General features: G+C 40.1%; 1 protein-coding gene across 1 annotated transcript in view; it reads left to right on the top strand.

The window, feature by feature from the left end:
- The window catches only part of APPL2 (adaptor protein, phosphotyrosine interacting with PH domain and leucine zipper 2), a 33,794-nt gene that overhangs the window by 5,839 nt on the left and 4,860 nt on the right, over window positions 1-23,095 (top strand). The window contains exons 3-15 of the mRNA XM_066183958.1: window positions 9,013-9,072; window positions 9,558-9,629; window positions 11,450-11,537; window positions 14,297-14,338; window positions 14,456-14,514; window positions 15,474-15,620; window positions 17,790-17,872; window positions 20,388-20,546; window positions 21,544-21,732; window positions 22,052-22,094; window positions 22,172-22,228; window positions 22,342-22,430; window positions 22,875-23,027. Of these exons, the coding sequence (XP_066040055.1) occupies window positions 9,013-9,072; window positions 9,558-9,629; window positions 11,450-11,537; window positions 14,297-14,338; window positions 14,456-14,514; window positions 15,474-15,620; window positions 17,790-17,872; window positions 20,388-20,546; window positions 21,544-21,732; window positions 22,052-22,094; window positions 22,172-22,228; window positions 22,342-22,430; window positions 22,875-23,027 (1,241 nt within the window). The remainder of the gene's footprint in view (window positions 1-9,012; window positions 9,073-9,557; window positions 9,630-11,449; window positions 11,538-14,296; window positions 14,339-14,455; window positions 14,515-15,473; window positions 15,621-17,789; window positions 17,873-20,387; window positions 20,547-21,543; window positions 21,733-22,051; window positions 22,095-22,171; window positions 22,229-22,341; window positions 22,431-22,874; window positions 23,028-23,095) is intronic.

Genomic DNA, 23,095 nt, shown 5'->3' with positions numbered 1-23,095 from the left:
TAACATGGAAGAAACATTTGCCCAGGATCTGGCTGCCTACACTGGGAGGATCCAGCTTTGGAGAGGTTTTAAGTCTTCATGTCCTGAGTGCTGTGGAAATGCAGAGCAGCCAGAGGTTTGCAGCACATCTTAGGTAGATAGGAAATGATGCAGGGCATAGCTGAGGGCTTGAGAGGTGACGTGAGATCAGCACTGAAAGTCAGGGATAGGCATTTTGCTAGAGTCATTGTGCTTTAAGAGTAACAGATTGTGGGCATGTTGGGTGACAGGAATCTGTCTGCAAAGATGGGTAGGATTGAAATGCATGAAGAAGGGAATCAGGAGATAAATCTGATTTTCAATGTCCGGCCTGTAGGCTGCATGTCCCATTCCAATGCTGATGACATTTTAGGATGTCATTTTAGGAAGTGGTTGCTCTGGTCTGTGATTCAAGAAAAACAAAATGCTTTTTTGTTTGCCTCTTCCTTTCCATCTTGGTTTTTAGCCTTCTCCATTTCTGTTTCACCACAATTATGACATTTCCTTTTTCTTCTCATTGTCTCAGTACATTTACCCATTAGTATTTCGCAGTACTGCTGAGTTTACTTCATTTTTCTAGCACTTTTTGGCCACTTCTTTCCTGAACACTACTTTAGTTTGATATAAATATTCAGTCACTTGTGAATATTGGATATATCCTTTGAAATAGGTCTTTGGAGTCTGATGCAATTTTGAGATGTAGAAATAGAAGGGTAATGCTGAATTGCCTATTAAACATAAATGGATGGTTAAGAAAAATGTGTGTGATATTTCTGGGCTGCCTAATCACAACTTGAGAGAAAAAGCACTTTTGTTGCTGTGTTACCTGACCCTCAGTAGCAGCATATTAGGAGGTGTTACCAACTCTGTAAAAGCTGAGAGTACTGAGAAGCCACTTTCTGAATTTGCCTTTTTTATTTTCCTGACTTAAAATTTGTCTCTGCAAAGTCAAATTTTCTCTTTGCAAAGTCATTGTCATCTCCTGCTCTGATTTCTATATCTGTAAGATAGGAATTGCAGATACTGACCTACTTTAAAGCAGTGACCATAAAATACCTTGGAATCACAGTCATGGCAGTCAGACAAAGCAGCAGTGGGTTGTACCAGTCTCCAGTACTGAAAATTCAGGGTTTATGCCCCCTCAGAGCACTTATGACAGTTAAAAAAAACCATTAATTTTGTTTTCTTCCATAGTTTGTTCTGAACTTTAACATTTCCCAGATGTCTTAACCATGTTTTCAAGATCTTTTTGGGCTAGCTTACTAGGAATTTGATGTTTCTGGTGGCGAAAAAGCCCAGATTTTCATGTAATTCAAACCACTGTAACTTGTGATCAAATAGCATTAGTTAACATTGCTTCAGTGCAAAGTCTCAGGGGAGTAGCAATTACTACCAAATACATGCTGTTATTAACCATGTGAATACATGCATAATAGCTGTCCCAAAACACTGCTCTGTGTGGAGAGCCACACTAAATTTGTAAAGACCGCTCAAACTTCTTTAAGCACTTAGATCAGTGCATTTGAAAAGGGTGTGGAGAAGAAATACTTGCCCATATTTTTTTAAAACATTTAGAAAAATAGGAATCCTTTTAAACATCATTTCAGACTTACATGTATTCGAGCAGGACTTTAAAAAGAGTGTGAGAGGGGATGTGCAGCATCCTGAGCAGCAGTGGCTCTGCTGCCTGGGCTGCAACTGGGTGATGCAAGGGTTAGCAGCTTTGCCTTGGCTCTAAGGCCCTGGATGCTGTACAAGCCTCTGGTTGCCCTGCAGGGTGAGGACCGTGCTGTCCCCTCCTTGGGCACCCACACCACATGGGGTCACGTGGTGGCTCTTCTGCACATGGAGCTCTTCAACGGAAAAGAGGCTGTGATGCTACAAGACAGATGCAGTGTGCGATGCCCTGATTAAGGAGAAGTCACAGGACCAAAAGGGGCACTTGAGGAGTGAGGTTGCCCTGGTGCCCTGATTAAGCAGAAATGACAGAACCCAAAAGTAGCCCTGGAGGAGTGAGGTTTGGTTGATCTGGCAAACCAGTGTGATTAAATACAGTAAAGCATAATGAAGCATTTTTATATTCATCAAAGAAACCGCACCCATGTGAGCACATATTATACTTCCTGCTGTAGATCTCCCAGCTGTGCTGTAATACCCTACAAAACAGTTACCACAGTAGTGGTCTTATACAGGAAATCTTCCTTACAGAGTTTATTCCTGTAGTGCTTCCTTCTTGCATGCAAGCCCTCATGTTGAATCTGGCATTACTGCTGATTTCTGTGAATGTTGCGTTTGTCAGTCTGGATGTCTTGTTACCTGAGCAATATTATAATGCAGCAGCAAGCAACGACTGTTGGAAAATTTAATTTGCTTAATTTACAATGCTGAGGTTTTTGTAATGGTTTGTGAGCAAAGTGTTCCCTCTTTACCTTCCTGACCACTGTCACAGTCAATTATTTTCAGAGCTTTACTACCATTTCCATTTCTCCATCATGCTCTAGAAATGGCTGAGCTGGGAATCTTCACTTGAAGCAAAATGCCTTTAGGAAATGTAGGAGGCTCTTGTTTCTCTACTGACTATTAGAAGGGCTAAACAGTTGAGCAGGTAAGAGGAGAGTAAGATGCAGTATTTTGTCATTGTTAAGAGATTTCATCTCATGAGTCCTGACAAACATGTCTAGATACAGGGGCAGTGATATCAGAAGAGGAGTAAAAAGAAACACATGTTGTCTTTATCAATATATCTGGAGAGGGAACAGCATGGGAATGGTGAAGGATGATCTCGTTCAGCATCTGTCTCTGTGAGCAGTTGTCTTGTGATTCCAGAGGCACACAGGCAAAGCAGCCACAACCTCTGAAGCTCACTGCCTTTTTACGTCCAGACTCTTAGAGAAACTTTTGACAGTCATGGAATACTCTTGGTTTATAGGTACCGCATTACGTGGGTGTCAGGCCAGCTTGAATCTGTCAGGCTATTTTAGGTAGTGATTCATAAGCGTTACTTCTCTCTGCAAATTCACGATTCCTTGTGTCTGCATTTCTGAAGAGTGCTGCTTGTTTGATTTTCCTGTGTGTTGCCTTCAGTGGGCTGTAACTCAGTAATTGGGTGTCAGGCTCTTTAGGCTATGCATGGACTTTCATATTTATTATGTTGCATAGCTAACCTCAATTGCTGAGAGTTCTTTTTCAATTAGTGAGTAAGCACTGATACAGCTTTTAATTTAATTTTTTTCTTTCCGTGTCTAAGGGAACAATTATGTTGCCTTTTCAAATTGTAAGACCTTTTTTCCTAAAACATTTTGATGGAACAAAAATTAAGTTAGCATTTTATAAACTTTTAGTTCGACACAGAGAAGCTGCAATAGAGTGTTAGAATGGAGCAAACATTTGCAATAAATTACAGTTGTTGTCACTGACTTCTGTGAAATACTCTGTGTATTATTATTCCATACTCATAAGCTTGCATCATACCTCTTACCTTCCTGAGGCATATTCACCACACGTTGCTGACAGAGATAAGCTGAAGATTACCACGTGAGAACTAATGTATTTACAAAGGCATGGGAGTTGTGTTTAGTGCTGCCTGTAAAGTCAGCATTGTCATCGTACCTGGAAGCATTGCGCTAAGGAGGATTGAGAGGAGATCTGAGGCAGCATAAATGTATGGATACCCTGCTGATAGTAATTCTTTTGACAGAGGTTCTTTCTGTACTGAGCTAACCATCCTATTGTAGCTACTTTTGGTGTTTTTCAGTGGAGCTTTGGCTGGTGGCTTGTATTCCTTGGAGCTATTGGATGAACCTTTTCTGATCTGTTCCTATTTGCAAGGATGGAGTGCCTGCTGTGAATCAGCACCAGGGCAAGCCATATGTTAGCCTGATCTTGTAAAGTGCTGTGCAGCCTGAGCACCCTGGTGAGGCTTAGCTTCTGCAACCCTGGGTTCATGTTTCCAAGCCATTTAATATGCAAACCTAAGCCTGTAGGACTGTGCCATTTACTAGATTGCTGGATAATTGTGTTTTGTAGGAAGATAAGCATATGTAAATGAAGCTGCATAAAACTGTTGTATCAAAATGCAATTCTTTCTGTGCTGTGCCTGATTTTGATGGTAAATGTGTTGCTGAGTTCTGAAGGGGGAGGACAGGATTCAGCTACCTCCAGGGTCCTCCACTTCAACCACATATTGGGTCTTTTTTCTCTTTGATGAGGCATTAAGTTTTCCCAGATGGAAGCCAAAATTTTTTATGTGTCATTCTGCACGTACAGAGTGCATGGATAAATGCCTTTACCAGTGTCTTGCTTGTTTATATGAAGCAGTCTTTGGCAGTTTTGTGTGGTATTTACTTGTAGTTTTAAAAATGCCAACTGTAGCTGGAGTAGGAAAGTTGTTTTGCGGAAAGCTTCATTATATTGGGATTGGAACTGGGCATGCTGGAATATCTGTGTCTTTAAAAGTTAATTTATAGCTCGACTTAATCCTTTACATGTCTTCAAATCTGTAGTCTATTAGACAACTGTCTACAGAAATACCTTTGGATTTCAGCAGATTAGTCCTCAGAGTTTATTTTGGAGAAGTACAGCGATCCTAAAAATGGATGGACTGCCTCAGTGGGAAATTGTAAACGGCATGGAGGTTGTAGAAAAATCAGTCTCTTCTGGTGATATGAACAGCTTAGTGAATAAAAGCAATAATGTAGAAGGTGGAATCAACCACATGTCTTTACTCTGGGCACTAGCTCAGAAAATAAGCTGGACCTTTTTTTTCCCACTGACATATTTGAAGTCAGGGTCAGGTATTGAAGTTACTTGAAAATTAAACAATATTTTTTAAACTTGCTGTTTTTCGTTTCTGGTAGATTAATACTAGATTCAAGACACCACTTCTATTACCTTATCCATTTGAACTAGACTTACAGAAATCTATTCCTAGGGCTATCATGCAAGGGCAGGGTTAAACAAAAGGGGAAGAAAAAGTCAGCACATCTGTAATCACTACTGATTTCATTATACTTATTTACATATTGTTCTTTCTTCCTTCTTGTACACTTCTTTTACATTAATGCTGCAGAGATGTCTTCCCTGTTAAGTAAAACCATCTAATGCAAATGAATGTATTTGCAAGGCCCAGTACTGGTTAAGTTTGCCTTCATTTAGAAGGCTTCAATTTCTGTTCAGGATTTTACTGAGCTTTTGCTTGATAGATCATCTCATTGATAGCTCTCCCACTCCATAAATGCCTGATGAATTCTGAAATGTCAAGATAATGTGAAAGAGATGTGGAGTCAGGAATGTATTGTAGTTTTTCTTTTGCTGTGGCGTATTGAATTGCAGTCACTTCAGGACAAAGGAAATCAATGTTGCTGTATCCATGGGAAAATGCCTTGGAAATAGATTAAAACCTGTTAAAATAATTTGCCTGGATTTAGTGGATCTGCCAACTGAAGCAATGCAAATAACTTCTAAGTCTTGGAACTGAATGGCAGCAGGGCAGGGGGAGGGGAAAAGGCTGATTAGGAAGAAATGGGAGGAGGATTAAACCAAACTTTCCCAGATTAATGTGCTTAGCAATGCAGTATTACTACTAGGTCAGCAGAGCACTTTGCCTGCTTCCTGTTCCTTATGCAATGGACTGTGTTTCAGCTTGGTAGCTTAACTTGATTTGTTTACAGTTTTTGGATGTTTGTCTGTTTTGTTTTGATTTTTGTTTGGGTTTTTTCCCAAATGATACAATGAATTTTTTTGTACCTCTGATGGGAACTAAGTCTAGCAGGTGTTGGGAGGGAGGATGAAGGACCCAAGATTAACTTTTCCACGTGGGTAGGGATTGAGTAACAAATTTGTGATGTTCTGACACAAAGAACTGAGCCAATAAATGAAAAATGTGACCAGCTGGCAGCAGTGGGTTGTGATTAATATACGGAACTCTTGTCCCCAAATCAGCCTAAAATCCCATAGTAAGTTTTGTGTCAGGCACACCTCCCAATTTGTTCTGTATCTGGAGTAGTAGGCTATGAATGTCTACTTGGGGCCTGTAATTAACTGTTGTCACCTGATTGTGTACTTGGTAAGGTGTTGTTAATTTACACCCCTTTGAGATCCTCGGGTTTATGTATTGTCCCATCATCCTGTCACATACTGGAGGCCACTCCTGGGGAGTGGTGATCCCTGGAAGATGCTTATTCCACTGCAGTTCTTTACACTGCCAATCTTCAAACTGCCCCACACAGATGAGCAGTGATGCCCTTTGAATATTAAGTGAGGAAATTAAGGGTTGAGTCTAAAAACCAAACTGGTAGAAGCTTTGTGGATGGTGAACACAAAAGAACAGGATGTCTTTGGCCAGGGTTTTTTGGGGTTGGGGATTTTGTTTGTTTGTTTTTATCAGCCCATTATTCTGAAGCTTCTTTTACTGTTAGCAGATTTAAACCAAAAGCATGTATTTTCCAGATTCAGAGCCCATCACGAAACTGCAGACTTTGCAGGAATAAGTAAATTGAAACAAACAGGGGAAAGAAACATGTTTCTGATACGTGGTTTATTTCAAAAGATTTCTCTCACCCTGATCCAGCTGTACAACTTATAGGTGGCATCACAGTCGCTGTGTGAGGACTTAGAGCTGGGTACGAACTGCAAGAAGACTGTTCTTGGGGTTGTGTTTATGAAAAAGATGCCAGGTCTGAGAACCTCTGTTTCTTTTTGTAATCTTAATTTCCTCCCACACACATACAAACAAACCCTTTTAATGTCTTCTGTTTACTTGCAGGGAGTCCTGTCCTCCCTGTCATAAACTCATTGCTTGCTAGCTCCTACTTTGGAGGTGGCAAAGTCTCTCTGGTGTTCCCACTGCTTGGGGACAGATAATTAGGGCTCATTCTTATCCATGCCTGAGCCCTGAACAGGGTTTGTTTTTTTCATTATAAGGCACAACATCCTTTTCCATCCTCTGCCTTGGAAAATGCTGAAATCCTAAGTGTTTTTTTAAAGAATAAAAACATGTAATCCGCAAAACTGACCTGCAAATCTCACAGGAATCATTGGCATTATTGTTGTGTGAAAGTGTGGTGCTTGTTACTAACTGGGCTGAGATAAGAAATAGGACTAATCAGTCACTGTGAAGTGAGAATAGTCATGGGGTGTGCTTGATCCAAGCATGGCCCCACATTATTTCAGCTCTGAACTCCTGTTGGTACCTCAGCAAGCTTCTGCTGTGCCATCTTCTCCCGCCTGTGAGTGTTACCACCGTGGTGTTTTAAGATGGTCAAAATTACCTCATTCAGCTTTTCCTGTCACGTGCTCATATGCAGTTGCTGGTACCTAGGCTGTGGCTGGTTTGGCTTCTTTTATTTCTCCCCTGAGCACCTGGGCACACTTTAGTAGCACTGACTGAGCGTTGGGCCTGCTGCCCACACGAGCCCCCGTTCCTGGCGTGCTGAGGTGGTGCGGAAGCACCAGGCTGTAATGCAGGATGTCACAGGTGGCAGCAGGCCAAAGCAAGGGGTGCTTCAGGGTCTCTGGCCCAGATAGTTCACTGTGCTGGGCTCTGCTCGCTCAGGATGACAAGGGACAATAAGAGAGCACACAAGCTGTGTCCCAGTTTTAGTGGTTTTATGTATCAGCCCTAGTATAAAGGGTTCAGAGATTTGCTCCTAGTTTTACAAACTCTCTATGGCCTTATATATTTGGAGACAGGAATAGTTTTTTAAGGTTTAAAATGAAATTTAACTAGTTTTCTGCATTTCTAAAGAAGAGAAGGATCTGATAGGGGTTAAGACAGATGTTGGTTACCCCCTTCCCTTTTTCCTTTTATTCTTGTTGTAAATCCTTGTTAACTAATCAGGGGCAGAGCAGTTGATATTCTAGTGTTAGGAACACATTGATTAAAGATTGACATATCCAAGTGCTTGTCTGGTCTTTCCAGCTGTCAAAGTAAAATTATACACCTTCCCTACAAATCTTACCTGGTGTAAGCACATCTTAAGTGTGTGTGTACTTTCAGGAGAAGAGAGATGTGCTGGTTTGTGTTCCTGTAGCCACTTATAGTGCTGTAATTACATTGGTACATGCCCTGAGCATGAATGCATTATGGACGCACATCTACTGGTTTACTTTATTGATGTAGATTTTGGGGAAAGATGATTAACCAGTATGAAACATTCTTATGTTGGTATGGCAGCCTACGTGTTTGAGGTTTGTCTAGTTCTGTTATTTTCTTGTGGTGGGTGGAAACCCAAGCCTAAAACAAAAGCCCCAAATCTTAGCTCTATTCGAAGTAGTTAAGCTGTAGATCTAAAGTATGTACCTCTTACTGCTTCTCTGTTGTCATGGTTTAAGACCAACTGGAAATTCTCACCCCAGTGGAATGGGAAGGAGAATCAAAGTAAAACTTGTATTTTGAGATAAAAGAAGTTTAATAATTGAAAATAAAGTAAAATACAATAATAATATTAATAATGATAATAAAAAGGAAAAATAAAGTGATGCACATTGCAATTGTTCACCACCCACTAACTGATGGCAGAGCTCCCTTCCCGAACCCAGACTGGCCTCCCTTTAGAGTACTTGCCCCTGTTTATTTACTGGGCATGATGTTCCATGGTGTGGAATATCCATTTGGTCCTTTTGGGTCACCTGTCCCAGCTGTGCTCCCTCCCCGCTCCTTTTGCCTGCCCTCTCGCTGGCCAAGTGCGAGTCAAGGAAAAAGAAATCCTTAGGATAAACACGACTTCACAAAAATCCAAAACATCAGTGTGTTATCAGCACAGTTCTTATTCTGAATCCAAAACACAGCACTGTAACAGCTGCTGAGAAGAAATTAACTCTATCCTAACTGAAAGCAGGACATCTGTGCAGGTATTTTGGGACTAGCTGTTTGCACACAGCTGAATGTTGGGTAAGTAGTTTCAGATTCAGTCAAGAAGCTGGCAGCAAAGTAGTGGTAACAGCAGCACTAGGGACCTTTCATTATTTCTATTAACATGTCATTTTTGTTTGTAGAATGAAATGTGTCTTGCCACACAACAGCTTTCGAAGCAGCTCCTTGCCTATGAAAAGCAGGTATGTTCAGTATATGACTTTGATTTCTTTTCTGCCTCAACGCTTGTGAAGAAGTGTGTAAACAGTGTGTTTTCTGGAAGTGCTCAGGGCATTTGCTTTACTTGGTTTCATGTGAATTTCCCCAGGGTGTTCAAGGGAGTTGGGTAATTTCTGAGAATCTTAAAAAAAGAAAAGAACCAGCCAAGCAAATTAAACCCAAAAAGGTACTAAATTTGAGTTAATGAATTTATGAAGAAACAAGTCATTTTTTTCCAATTCTGTCTTCAAAATAACTATAATAAGAATTAAGTGTTGTCCAAAATCCATTCATTTAACACACGACAAGCTGGGTAAAATAATATATATTAATGAGTTTCTGTTTTTACATTTATTTTTTATTATTTGTGGTATTTTGTAGAAATATTCATTGTCTTTGTAGTAAAACGTGTTGTATTTTATATTCATCTCTATTGGTTTATGGACCAAATGTGTGTTTCTATTTCCAGCATTTTGCCTTAGGTAAAGGAGATGAAGAAGTGATATCCACCCTCCATTATTTTTCAAAAGTTGTGGATGAGGTAATTTGAATTACTAATATCTCTTTTTACAATACAGAATATTAGTGGTTTTTCTTTGGGTCTCTCCTTTTGACTCAGAGCCTTCCCACTGAAGGCTAGATTGTGCCTGGGTTTTAGAGTTGTTTAATTCTGGCTAAAGAAGTTTGCTACCACCCTTCCGTAACGGTTAAAGCTGTTTCTGTGGATTCATCCCATATTCTCTCCTCAGAGCAAAGCTGAACTTCCTAAGGGAATTTAAAAAGAGACTGAAACAGGATGTGTCATCTAGGCTGGTGCAATCTTTTATTCAATTCCGTATTAAAATGACACTTAGCTTTAAACACTGCAGTTTGAGCCAAAACTTGCCAGGTATGGATGCAGGGCAGTTGTGGTTTAGTTGCTGTGAGATCATGCAGAATCCAGAGATGTCTGGGGAAGGCTGCAGTACTGTGTGGTGAAGATAGTGAAGCTGTATGCAGTGAATACCCCCACGCCCTGGAGGTTTCTGCTAAGCACTGGGAGTGTTTGTAAATGCTTTTGTTAGACCTGCCCATATAACATTTCAATACAGCCTTGATATATGGTCCTTCTTGCTTAGGTTTCATTTGTCACATCACTCTCTGCTGTGAGCAGTGCTGTGCCATCAGAAAAGTCTGTTCTTGTTGGTCTATTTCCAACTTTGATTAAAAAGGCAAAAGGCTCTACTGAGGTCTGCTGTTTGGGAGAGGAGAGAGAGTCGTGGGACAAAAAGTAAGTTAAAAATTTTAGAGCCCGTGGATAACTTTAAGGATGTATTGAGAGGAATCCCAAAGGTTTACTTTTTTTTTAGGCTTTTCTTGCTGCATATGTGTTCTTTGGATACTAGAAAGGAGCATTTGTTATCACAGGTCTTGTAGTTGCTTATGTGAATTCCAGGTAGATCAAAACAACAACTTTCTCCTTCCCAGGTTGAAGAGAATGGTGCCATTTGAGGGCAGAAAGCTGCGCCTCTGCTCAGTTCTGTCAGTCACATTTTCCCTCATGAGAACTTGTTCCATTCCTTGGCCTCATTTTCTGTGTGTCAGCTTCCCCTTGTGCCTGTTTTAGTTGTCTGTTCTATCAGCACTGAATTGTATTGTCTCATAGGAAATTCTGACTTCATCTTTACCTGCATGAGGCTTCCTGGAGGTATCCAGGACACTGAGCAAACAGGCAGGATGTCACCTCAACGTGTGGCACCCTTCTGGTGCTCCAGCAGTGTGATTGATAGCTGTCCTACCTGCACCCATCTCATATTCTTGGCATACCACTGTTGATATGAAAGCCTTGCCTGCCTTCATCCTATGTGGTGTCACATGGGTCCTTTAAAACACCTGTGTGCTGAACTTTAGAAACACTTATAAAAGCAGGAATGGGAAACTGCTATGAAGGTAAAATATTTGATTGGGACCTTTCATTGTGGTTTCCCCCAGTTTTGATTTTGTCCTGGTTAACCCTTGTTCATGGGAAGACGCTGTAGTTGTGGGACTGTAACTCCGTGGCATTGAGACTTAACAAAACAGGTTAATAAAGGATAATTACAGTTTAAATCCTGTTGGGTTAAGCATTAGAATTAATGGTCAAGTGAGTTGCCCTAATCCATTATGTGGGAACTGAAAAGCTCTTGGATCCTTGGGAAATACCAGGCAGGAATGAAGCACTTAGGGAGACATCCCCTAATCTGTCTCAGATACCTTGAGAAGTGTATTTTAAGCGTTGAAGTACATTATATCCTCTGGGCACAAATGGCTGGTGTGTTTTGATATTCTCTGTGGTTTGGGTTTTTTATTTACCTTGTGTCTTAGAACAATTCTCTGTTTCAGCTCAATATTCTTCATTCTGAACTGGCAAAACAGCTTGCAGATACAATGGTTCTCCCAATAATACAATTTCGAGAAAAGGATCTCACAGGTAAATTTTATTCTAAGTTTCAATTTTCCTTATATGTTCCTTCTTGTTTATTTCATCATAAACTGAGACATAATGCCATGTATTAATTTTTTCCTTGATGATTCACAGAAAAGTTCTTGGGTTTTTTTTCTGCTACAGAATTTCATTGACAGGTGCATGCTTTTACTCAGACAAAACCAGTTCAAGTTCATCACATAACATTTTATGCACCATATGGTGCAAGTTTAAAAATAAAGCTTTGTTCTTTGTTGGGTCACTGTGCTTTTACATCAGTGTAATTTCACTGCAGTCATTGATGTTATAATTGCCAGAAGGGAAACTTAGCAGTGAATTAGGCTTGTAAACAATATTTATTCCACTTCGGAAGTTTGGGGCTGCTTGACAAGCACAAGCAAGAATGTTGTTTCAAATTCACAGAATAGTATAGTCCCTCCTTTTCAAGAAATCAATCCTCTTTAAATCCTTTCCATGCAAGGGTAGTTCCAAGTTACCTGATTTCACAAATTTGGGCTTTCATTACTTAAACAGCAAGGCAGTAATGCAAACATTTGATGTAATTTCAAAAGAAACAAGCTCATATTCTATGTCAAGGACACTCTTACCTACTTACACAACAGAAAGTGAGTTTTTGCAGCAGCTTTTCTTTTCTTTTCTTTTCTTTTCTTTTCTTTTCTTTTCTTTTCTTTTCTTTTCTTTTCTTTTCTTTTCTTTTCTTTTCTTTTCTTTTCTTTTCTTTTCTTTTCTTTTCTTTTCTTTTCTTTTCCTCTCCTCTCCTCTCCTCTCCTCTCCTCTCCTCTCCTCTCCTCTCCTCTCCTCTCCTCTCCTCTCCTCTCCTCTCCTCTCCTCTCCTCTCCTCTCCTCTCCTCTCCTCTCCTCTCCTCTCCTCTCCTCTCCTCTCCTCTCCTCTCCTCTCCTCTCCTCTCCTCTCCTCTCCTCTCCTCTCCTCTCCTCTCCTCTCCTCTCCTCTCCTCTCCTCTCCTCTCCTCTCCTCTCCTCTCCTCTCCTCTCCTCTCCTCTCCTCTCCTCTCCTCTCCTCTCCTCTCCTCTCCTCTCCTCTCCTCTCCTCTCCTCTCCTCTCCTCTCCTCTCCTCTCCTCTCCTCTCCTCTCCTCTCCTCTCCTCTCCTCTCCTCTCCTCTCCTCTCCCCTCCCCTCCCCTCCCCTCCCCTCCCCTCCCCTCCCCTCCCCTCCCCTCCCCTCCCCTCCCCTCCCCTCCCCTCCCCTCCCCTCCCCTCCCCTCCCCTCCCCTCCCCTCCCCTCCCCTCCCCTCCCCTCCCCTCCCCTCCCCTCCCCTCCCCTCCCCTCCCCTCCCCTCCCCTCTTTTCCCCACTGCTCATTTCACTTGTCACAGTCCCACTTACGGCCCTCTTGTAGACATCATTTTGATGTCAGACAAAATGACTGCAGCAAAATAATGACTGGTTTAAGTTGCTTAAAGTATCTGATCAGAAAGTGTGAAGACACTCAGGTGTCTATGTTAACGAATACATTGTTTATCATATCCTGTCAAATATAAAGCAGAATTTGGATGGTAAGATGTTGATGCTATAAACACTTTCTCACCTTTTTCATGTGGCCTCAGAGATAGTAATTCTTTTTCAATATTTATGGGTTCTTCCCTCATGTTCATTAAAAAAGATATGAAAAAGCATATGAAGCCTGCAACCAAAGCTTCAGCTGCTGCATGACAAAAAATGGAAGCTTCTTCAACCTCCCTGGATGTAATTTTTTTTTTATTCTATCCATCACTTTTTCTGATGCAGTCTGTAGAACAGCATTTTTTAGTAGAGACCTGGCTGTATCGAAATTCATGGAGGGATTAAAAAAGGAAGACTAACTGTGTTACTGTTTTTACTTTTGATCCTGTTACAACTATACACTGAATATTGTAGATACCTCTAGATACAAGTTAGTTACAAGTGGAAAAATCTTCTGTCTTTCTGCATCTGAGTCATAATGAAGCATTCTGGGGAAAAAAAAAAGGTGGAGTGAAACTGATTAATGAGTAGAGTGTTAAAAATAATCAGAGACCATGATGACATCCTACAGTTTCCCCTTGGTATTTTCACAGTTGCATAATGTCTGTTCTTGTAAGTGTGCTTTCTTTGTAGCTTTTTGGGAGAGTTTTGCCAGTTGCAGCATATGTTGGTGTGGACACTAAGAGTAGTCTGTGCCTGACACTTGTGAAGTTAAGTTGCCCGTTTAGTCTGTCTTCTCTCTACCTGTATCAGAATCTCATGGCCGGTGTTTGTGATGCATCATATCCAGCAGTCAGGTGTGTTAGATACGGATTTCTTTTCACACAGCAGCCTAACAAAAAATGTTCCACACTGAGGAACATCCATGTAAAGGAAAAAGGCTTTAGTTCATACGTCCCTGGGTCTTAAATTTCTCGGTAGCACATAAGCACTGTCAGGTTGTTCAGAACTGCTGATCTTGTAGGATAGTGGTGGGCCTTTTGTCAGGGTAAACATATTTGGAATGGTGTTTCTTTGGAGAAATGACACTGGCAGATACGGCATCTTTCTCAGAGTGACAACTTGCTCAACAGAATAAACTCACTCCACCCTTAATTAGCTATCTGCCTATTCATTTCTCTAGCAGCTGATCTGCTTTAGCATTTTCAAGGCAGGCACAATGTATATATCTCTGCTGTGGAAGGACTGGAGTGACTTGGGCAGTAAATATGCTATAAATGGTCTCAGTTGAACAAAGTGTTAACAGCTGGTTTTACTTCAAATACTTGATTTCTCTTTTCCAGAAGTAAGCACACTGAAGGATCTCTTTGGCCTTGCCAGCAATGGTATGTGTCCCTGTTTTGTTTCTATTCATATGCAGCTGTTAGTGCAGAGAAGAAATGTTTAATGTGTGCTCATGCACATCACATTTTTTTTAAAAAAATAATATTCCTTGTCTACAGAACATGACGTGTCCATGGCAAAGTATAGCAGGTTACCGAAAAGGAAGGAAAATGAAAAGGTAACAAATGTAAAAGGGAAAATAGAATGTTTTCATCTGCCATTCTGTCTGCATCATTGTTCATTGTGAACCTTGGAGAGTTCATTGCTTAAATTCACAGTAGCTCAAGAATATCTGTGATTTTGTTTCCAAGCAGACACAAAGCTTTTAAACATCAACTCAGCCAGTTACACCTGTTTTATCCAAGTTAGGCAAGTGATCAAATGTGCTCTACTAGAGCCCTTCAGATCCACGGGAGCTTTTCAGATAGAGGCAGTCCCAGTGACTATAAATAGCTTTGTATAGGCCTGCTGTTGTACAGCTGAGGTGGTGATGCAGTATCACTGAGGACAATTCATTGTGAACTGCCATGAAGCCTTGTGTCTGCTGTTCCTAAAGCATTCCATTTCTTTGCATGTACCTTCCTGATAAATTACTCTGTATGGACTGTCATTTCACTTAATGCACATAACTTTCTTGGTGGGGTTGCTCTACAGTCGTTCTTCTTTGCCCACTGGACTGCTATTCTAAAATACATCCCTTTGTCAAAAAGTGTATGGCTGGCCCTGTCCTGAGAGTGAATCCATTCTACAGGACGGTCTTTGAAAGGAAATGCCTTACGGAACACAATGTGATATAGCACACTGAATTATTCACCTCTGTATTCTGCACTTGCAGACTTGTGTTTTGATCTCAGCTGCAAATAAATTTCTTGCACAGAGATCTGATCCAGACTTTTAGTGGTGGTAGTTACATAGTTTGTAGTCACGCGGGCTCCCCAAATGCTAAAGTATCGTGACAGAGAAGGGCTTGAACTACTTGCTTTGGGTTTTTGATTTGCTTTCTTTGTTTCTCATCCTTCATTTTAACCTGGAGGTGTTCTGTAATGAGAGTGATTTAAAAATAACTTGAAGATGATAAGTAATCATATCCATATACACAGTAACAGTCTGTCAACCCCTTTATCATTTTCTGTTCAGCTTAAGGCAGAAGTGGCAAAAGAAGTGGCAAAGGCAAGAAGAAAGCAGCACCTTTCATCCTTGCAATATTACTGTGCCCTGAATGCTCTGCAGTACAGGAAGAGAGTGGCAATGATGGAACCTATGCTAGGATATACACGAGGACAGGTATTGGCAGTAAATTGTCTGTATCACTTAGACATGTTCCAGGGAAAAGTAAAACATTTTAATTCAGGATTTATTTTGAGAATTGACAAATTACAATGAGGGTGAGGGGGAAACAATTTGCATTCAGCTTGCCTAGATTCTAAAACCAGATTTTGTTTGTGGCACATTGTGGAATGTTTAGATATTCAGGGAAGACATTAATGAAAAGAAAATCCAATACACTTCTATGCAAAATCAACCTAGGGTTAGTTTTTTTCACAGCTGAGCTGTCAGTGCAGCAGCATTTACTTCTACTGTTTACTCAGTCTGCACAAACCCTCTCCTATGTAGCAGTTCCCTTCCTGGCACACAATGTTCAGCATACTGATGAGGAGTGTGCACGATGAGGAACGGAGCATGCTCGGGAGAGCTGGAAGGACACAACAGTAGAGAGGATTGAGCATAAGGCTGGAAAATCCTTTTTCTTTCTAAGTTTTATTCTAACAGCAATTTGATAGAGCATTTCTCAAGTCTGACAGTCTGACCCTCCAGGATATCAGGAGGATCAACAAACCAGTATTACCACAGCACTTGATTCTCACTATTACCTGTTTTAAGGGTCATTGATTTTGATGAAAGAAAGTGTTTGGAAAATGAGAATTGAGCTATGAAGGGAGGCAAAGTGGATGTGGTGCTCTGTTTGAGATTGTAGTGTGGTTCACCATTATCTGTATCATCCTGTCTTTTGCAGCCCATGTACCTCATTTAAAGTAGGTAGTAAATGAGGATTCAGTCACTTTCTCCACCATGGGAGTTCACACTGATTCTCTGTTGTAATTATCTTAGGTGTAAGAACTGCATTGGTTTCCTTTACTGGAAGCCAAACTGAACTTTCTTTCCCTATTCTTCTGGCAAAACTGCCTTATCCCAGTGCTTTATACAGGAAAGTCTCAGGTTGTCATGGGAATGACTGAATAACCAGAAGCCAGTTGATGTTGATCCTTAAATATTGTGAACTGCCTTTCAGCACAAATGTATATTTTCTTAATTAATTACTCAAACATGTGTTTCCAGTTTCACATTTCCAACAAATGAGTAGGTCATACAGAATTTTTGGAAGAAGCAGTGGCTAATAGAGGGTTCGTGTGATTGAAAACTGGTATCAACATTTATCATCAGTGGAATTTAGAGCTCTTTCCTCCTGAAGCAGGCTTCAGAAATAGAATAGGTGAATCATTCTTTAGGAGGGCATTCTTTCTCTCCTTTGTAAAGAGAAGCTGTGGTCTATAACGTAGTTGCAGAAATCTGAATCTTGGGACTCCTAGGTCCCAAGGTTAGGGAAAGGGAGTGAAATCACAAGTAAAAGTGGATGAAATAGCTAATAAATTGCTTAACATCCAAGAATTTCCTTTTACATCTCTTTCTAGAGTAGATGACTGATTCTTATGTTTACCCTAATTAATTGCACACACATCCTTAGCTGTATCCATGTTTCACTCAGTTTCCAGTAGGCTCTAATAATGACTGTGCCCTGCAGCAGATAATACAAGGTCAAGTCTACACCAAGTGCTTTGCTTCTATTGTGTGCCTGCTGAGCCATACCAGCTAAGAGAACTAATCTTCTGTCACAAAATGTGCACTTTGGCCCTAGTAGCTTTTTTTTAGCTTCTTCAGTAGAACAAAACCCATGGTGAAACTGTAGTTGATACAACCAGTTGCCCTGGAAGCTTCTGCAAGCACAGCTACACTTCCCTGACTGACTTTGCTACAGCACTTTGAAAACTTTCATGGTGGAGTTGGTAGTTCAGGTTGGACTGCTAAATCTAGTGGATGATTTGTGTCCCATTCCCTTTGACAGGGTGCCGTTGCACGCAGCAGTTCCTAACACCACGAGCCCCAGCCTTGCCCTGTGCTAGTATGGGCGAATCTACCTGTTCCTGTATTTGAGTCATTTAGGAAGTTCTTTGGAAACATACCTGTCAGCAGCCAGAAGTTTATCTGTGGTGAAAGGGTGGAGAGTTGCAAAAGTGGGAAGTAGCAAGAAAGGCAAGGCAGCTGTTTTGCCCATGTGTTTGATCGCCCGCCAAAAGTACCAGTCATAATGGGAGCACTGTTAACACTCCCACAATCTGCTGCTTGTCTGTCAAAGCCAACAGAACCTTCAGTGCCCTTTTTCTTGGTATTTTTCAGATCAACTTCTTTAAGAAAGGAGCAGAGATGTTTTCCAAAAGAATGGACAGCTTTTTGTCATCTGTTTCAGACATGGTTCAGAGGTAATCTAGTGCTTTTGTTTGCTTTTGTCATTCCATTGGAGTCAGAGCAGTAGCTCTCTAACCTTCAGCACGTACCAGAGAGTGTCTCTTTTTCTTTCTAATTAGATTCCTTCCATGCATACATTGCATTGTTGGGCATATTTTATTGAAGCAACAGGTAGAAAGAAAGTGTTTGTACATGGAAAAGAAAATGCTGTGTGTGTACACTGAAGAGAGTATTTTTACAGTATGGTCAGAAACTATATACTGTAAAGTGTTCACATGCTTTCTTACATCCCTGTGTCCATTCATGAACAGAAAAGCATGAAATTTGGGCTAGAAATGGGTTAACAGGATTAATATAATAGACTTAAGGTGCTTTCTGAATTACAGATATTTATATTTACTGGGTCTTCTGTAATAATACAGCAACAATAACCCATTAACTTCTCAAACTGGGATTTAGGGCCTAAAGTGTTTGGTGGTATAGTTACACAAGGCAAACTCCTCAACCTAGGGAACATATTCATTGCATTCAGTGTAGGCTGTATTACTCCACTGAGTTCAACCTGCTTTGGCTAAGTCCTAAATTTCAATAAACTGCTTTTGTACTCCTAATTTTGTGATTTTTTTCTTACACGTCCCTTCCACATCTTCTACTTGTAGAGAAGAGTTTCTTTATAATTAAGTCCCTGTAAATGTAAACTTTACACTTGAAGTGTAATCATAATAGAACATTATTCACAGAATCATAAAATATTAAGGGGTTGGAATGGACCATAAAGATAATATAGTCCCAAGTGAGTCCTTGACTTTAATGCCTCATTCTTTATATATCAAGCTGTAACCAAAGCATTACTTATTCTAACTCTGGTGGCACTTTAAATAATGCATACTTGTTAATTTGAGAACCATGCTACAAACAAGTGCTCTGTACAGTAGATTATTTCACTGAATGATTCTTTACTTTCTGTACTTTTATACTTCCTTATATACCTTTGCACACTCACTCGTGAAATAAATCCCTCTACACAGTCTATACAGCATTTGTAGAGACTGGAGGACAGATTTTAAATTCCATTGAAATAGTGGCTATTGTTTGGTAAGTCTAAGGCATCTTACTTTTGTCTTACAGGCACTGGGAGGATCCTGCCATTGGATCCTCACCACAGAATAAGCCCTTGTTTTCCACAGTCAGATGGATTTGAGTTCTGGACAGTGTACAGTAGTAAATGGAAACAAAAATAGGCTGCTCAGTTATTTTGCTGAGTCTGGTTTTTGTGTTTAAAGATTGTCACACAGTAAAGCTTGAAAGTACAACTCAAATGTAACTAGTGAAGGTGTGTGGTGTCTTTGGAAAAACCAAAAGAGAAGTTGGTAAAATTCTGAGTGGCACTGTGCAGCACAGAATTACTGACACAGGACAGGGTTTTGTGACTTCAGTTTGCACAGCCACTGAAAACTGTTCTGCCCACTCTTCTGCTTCCTTAGTGCTGGGATCACAAGGCCTCAGTGAGTCACATCTGCTTGCCAGTCAAGCTAAAAGCTTTCCACTTGTCAGATTTGTTCTTTTGGAACAACAAGCTGATGTGACCCATTGTGCAGCTACGGAATTTCAGTGGTATTCAAAAGCATTTTCATTTTTACAGTGAATATTGCTAATGGTGTAAAAACACAGGAGATATCTACACCAACACATTCTCAGTAACCACTGGGCCTAATTGCCACAAATGCATGTAACTTCAGAATTGTCAGCACTTTTCTTCCTGCCTTGGAGATGGGAGAAAGCACATCTTAGGAAGAGAAATATAGTCTCAGAAACCATGAAGGTGCCAGCGAGGTTTTGTCAAAAGCATTTTGTGCTGTAACAAAAATGACAAATCAAAAGATTTATTGAAATAACACTGAGGTAAAAACCGACAGTATAGTTCCATCGTATTTAAAAGTGGAATTTAAATAATTCTTTTCTGGCATTCAGTGATGGAGTGGAAAGGCATTAGCTTGCAAAATATAGTCTAATTTAATTCAGATCTGATGTTTTCTGAATCACACCAAAGTAGAACACAGTATTATAAATAAAAAATTAAAGCTAATTAAAATCCATGACCAGTTAATAGGTGGTGTCAAGGCAGGAATTCTTGTGTTACAGACTTGAAAGGATTAGACAAAGTTCTTTGAAATCCAACAGATCCTCTAGTACAGCCTATTTTGAACTACACCTCTATACTAGGCAACGTCTGTATGTGTTCAGTGTAAATTCAGAGAAGCATTAGTTTTAGAAACTGTCTCTCAAAAAATAAACTTAACTCTTCTTTCTCAACATGTCTCAACGTTTCTCATGTGCTCATTTCAGTATTATAAAACAGTATTTCCTAAAAAGTCTATTTGAAAAATAAATTTCATCTTTGCATTACCCTCCAAGGTAATCTCAGGTGGTATTTTTGTTCATTTTGGCTTACAGATGTTACCTGTATTCTGGTATAAATGGCTAATGATGACTTTGGGTTTCTTTTTGTGGTGGTGTTCTTTTTTCCAGCATACAGGGAGAGCTGGATGCCGAAGCTGAAAAAATGAGAATATCCCAGCAGGATTTAATTGCAGTTAATGAATCTGTTTACACCCCAGATTCTGATGTAACTTCACCTGCCATCAATAGAAATCTCATCCAGAAGGCTGGCTACCTTAATCTTAGAAAGTAAGAACATTGTTGTTATCTGCTGGTTTGTTTAGTGGGTACATTTTTTTGGGGGCGGGTCTAAAGACTCCTCAGGTATTGATGTTTGAGGGTCCTAAATCAGTTTGGTAGCTCTACTTTTCGTCCTCCAAGTACCTCTGTCACCTTTGGAAATGTGCTTTTGAAGCTTTAACCAAACTAGAGGCATTTGAGACTATTTTTCTGAAAACAGAATTTTGCTTCTGATTGAATTTACCTTCAGGAATAATTTCCTGCATTCAACTGGCTAAAAATAAGAAGCCGATGAGGCTGGGTTCAGATTGTTCCCAGATCTTAATGTTTACAAAACAGCTATATTTTGTAGTTAATGCATATTTTCATAAATGACCTCTTTTACATAAATAAAATCTTTAAGGACAATGCAAGTGTGTAACTTTGAATGTGTATCATGTGTAGAATTACCTCTGCAGATTTTACATTTAAAATTTTCCATAAACTTCCACAGGAGTTAGGTATATTGGTGGCATATAATAACCCTATTTATGTGATTGATTAAATATGAGTTTATAATTTTGTCTAGTCATTTTTTTCTTTGTGAGTGTACATCTGATAATTTCTCATAGTATTCCAAAAGCTGGATTACAGTATAATAGGACTCTAGAGCTAAGAGATGGACTCTGAGATACTACTGCAATAGATTTTTTTTTATATTATGAATCTTTGTGCTGAAATTGCTCATAGTATTTCATGTCACTCAATACTCTTTTATTCCTTAAGTACAAGATAGGATTTTTAACTTGGATGTTTGAAATTAATCTATTTTTTCAGCTTTCATTAAGGATTAGTTCCTGCTAAGAACAGGTGGTGCTTTTTCATCTGAACAGAGACCCATCATTAAAAAAAAATGCCAGGGTGAACATAAAGTTCTGATTAGCATCATGATATGTTTGCAGTTTCATACCTGTTTGGAGTTACTTCTAAACAGTAACGAGTCTTTATCTCTGCATCTTCTCATCAGTAAAACAGGTCTGGTGACTACAACTTGGGAAAGACTTTATTTCTTCACTCAAGGTGGCAACTTGATGTGTCAGCCAAGGGGAGCAGTAGCTGGAGGATTGATTCAGGACCTGGATAACTGCTCTGTTATGGCTGTGGACTGTGAAGACAGAAGATACTGCTTTCAGATCACTACTCCTACAGGCAAAGCGTATGAGACAGGTTTTGTTTGAGGACAGCCACTCACACCCACCCCTTCAGATGCTCTTTCCTGTAAAACTTGCTTGGTATAGTAGTAAGCTTTTCTGGATTTCCAGAAGGGTGCTTCCAAATTAAAAGCATATTCCTTCCAGTCCTCCCCCACAAGTGCCTGAACGGCACATGTGGTGTCTTTTAGCTACAGCTTATTCACGATTCTTATTCCTTTGGTGGTTAATAGATGTAAAGCTTGGTGACATTACTATAAGCACTGGAGTTAAACAGTCCTGGTGTCCACTGTTAGCACTTAACACACTGTGTTTATATTTTAGGGGTATAACCCTTCAAGCAGAAAGCAAGAAAGAATATGAGGAGGTAAAAATATTTTCTTAATGTTATTATTCTTGCATATAAGTGAGCTTGAAGACTTCAATTTCATTTTTCCCTTGCAGTGGATATGTGCCATCAACAACATCTCCCGACAGATCTATCTCACTGACAATCCAGAGGTGGGAGCTTGTTTCCATCTTTCAGTCCATTCCTTCAACTTGCTCTCCCATTATTCTTCACATGGTAGGGTAAACAACATGTCTAAAAGAGCTGTTCTGTCTTGTTTTCATAGGCAGCTGCAATCAAATTAAATCAGACAGCTTTGCAAGCAGTGACTCCCATTACCAGCTTGGGAAAAAAACATGAAGTTCAGCACTCCAGGTAATGTTCTCCCTTGCATGGAGCGAGGACTGTGTGCAGTTGTATTGAGCCTGGGGCTGCAGGGTGTTAAGAAGATGTTGGGATTGTCACTGAGAAGGGTACACACAAGTCCAGGTGTCTGCTGGTAATGCAGCTGTGAATACGGACGGGGCAGGGAGACAAATGGCCACCTATTGCTGAAAGTCAGCCTGCACTCAAGAGTTGATCTGCATTCAGGTTTAATATACCATGTTTACTTTTGTTCTAAATAATATTAGGCTAAAAAAAGGATTTTATTAGAGTCCTCAGTAACAGGTAAATAGGAAAATACCTTACGTGTCTGCGTAGGGGTTCAGTCCTGCTTTGGATTTTTGAATAATCCTGTCTCCCTTCCAGGGCAAAGGTAGGGTGTCATTGATGGATGGAAATGTAATTTTTTTTTTTTTTTTTACATTTGCACTTTAGCCAGACTGTAAAGAATATGGAAAATGACAAAATAATTCCCAGTGAATCAGTTGGCATTCAAGACTCTACACAACTCATTGCTCCCGGAACACCAATTCAATTTGATATTGTACTGCCTGCCATGGAATTTCTGGACCAAAACAGAGGTGGCAGGTATGACCAGAGACAGTGATCCATCACTGTAACAGTGTGAATTTAGGTGAGATGAAGTATTGCAGAAT

Source organism: Chamaea fasciata, unplaced genomic scaffold (assembly GCF_029207755.1).
Source record: "Chamaea fasciata isolate MVZ Bird 193981 ecotype frontalis unplaced genomic scaffold, bChaFas1.0.hap1 SCAF_5, whole genome shotgun sequence".
Taxonomy (NCBI): domain Eukaryota; kingdom Metazoa; phylum Chordata; class Aves; order Passeriformes; family Sylviidae; genus Chamaea; species Chamaea fasciata.
Note: the sequence above shows the minus strand (reverse complement) of the source record. Positions and strands in the feature narration are given on the sequence as shown.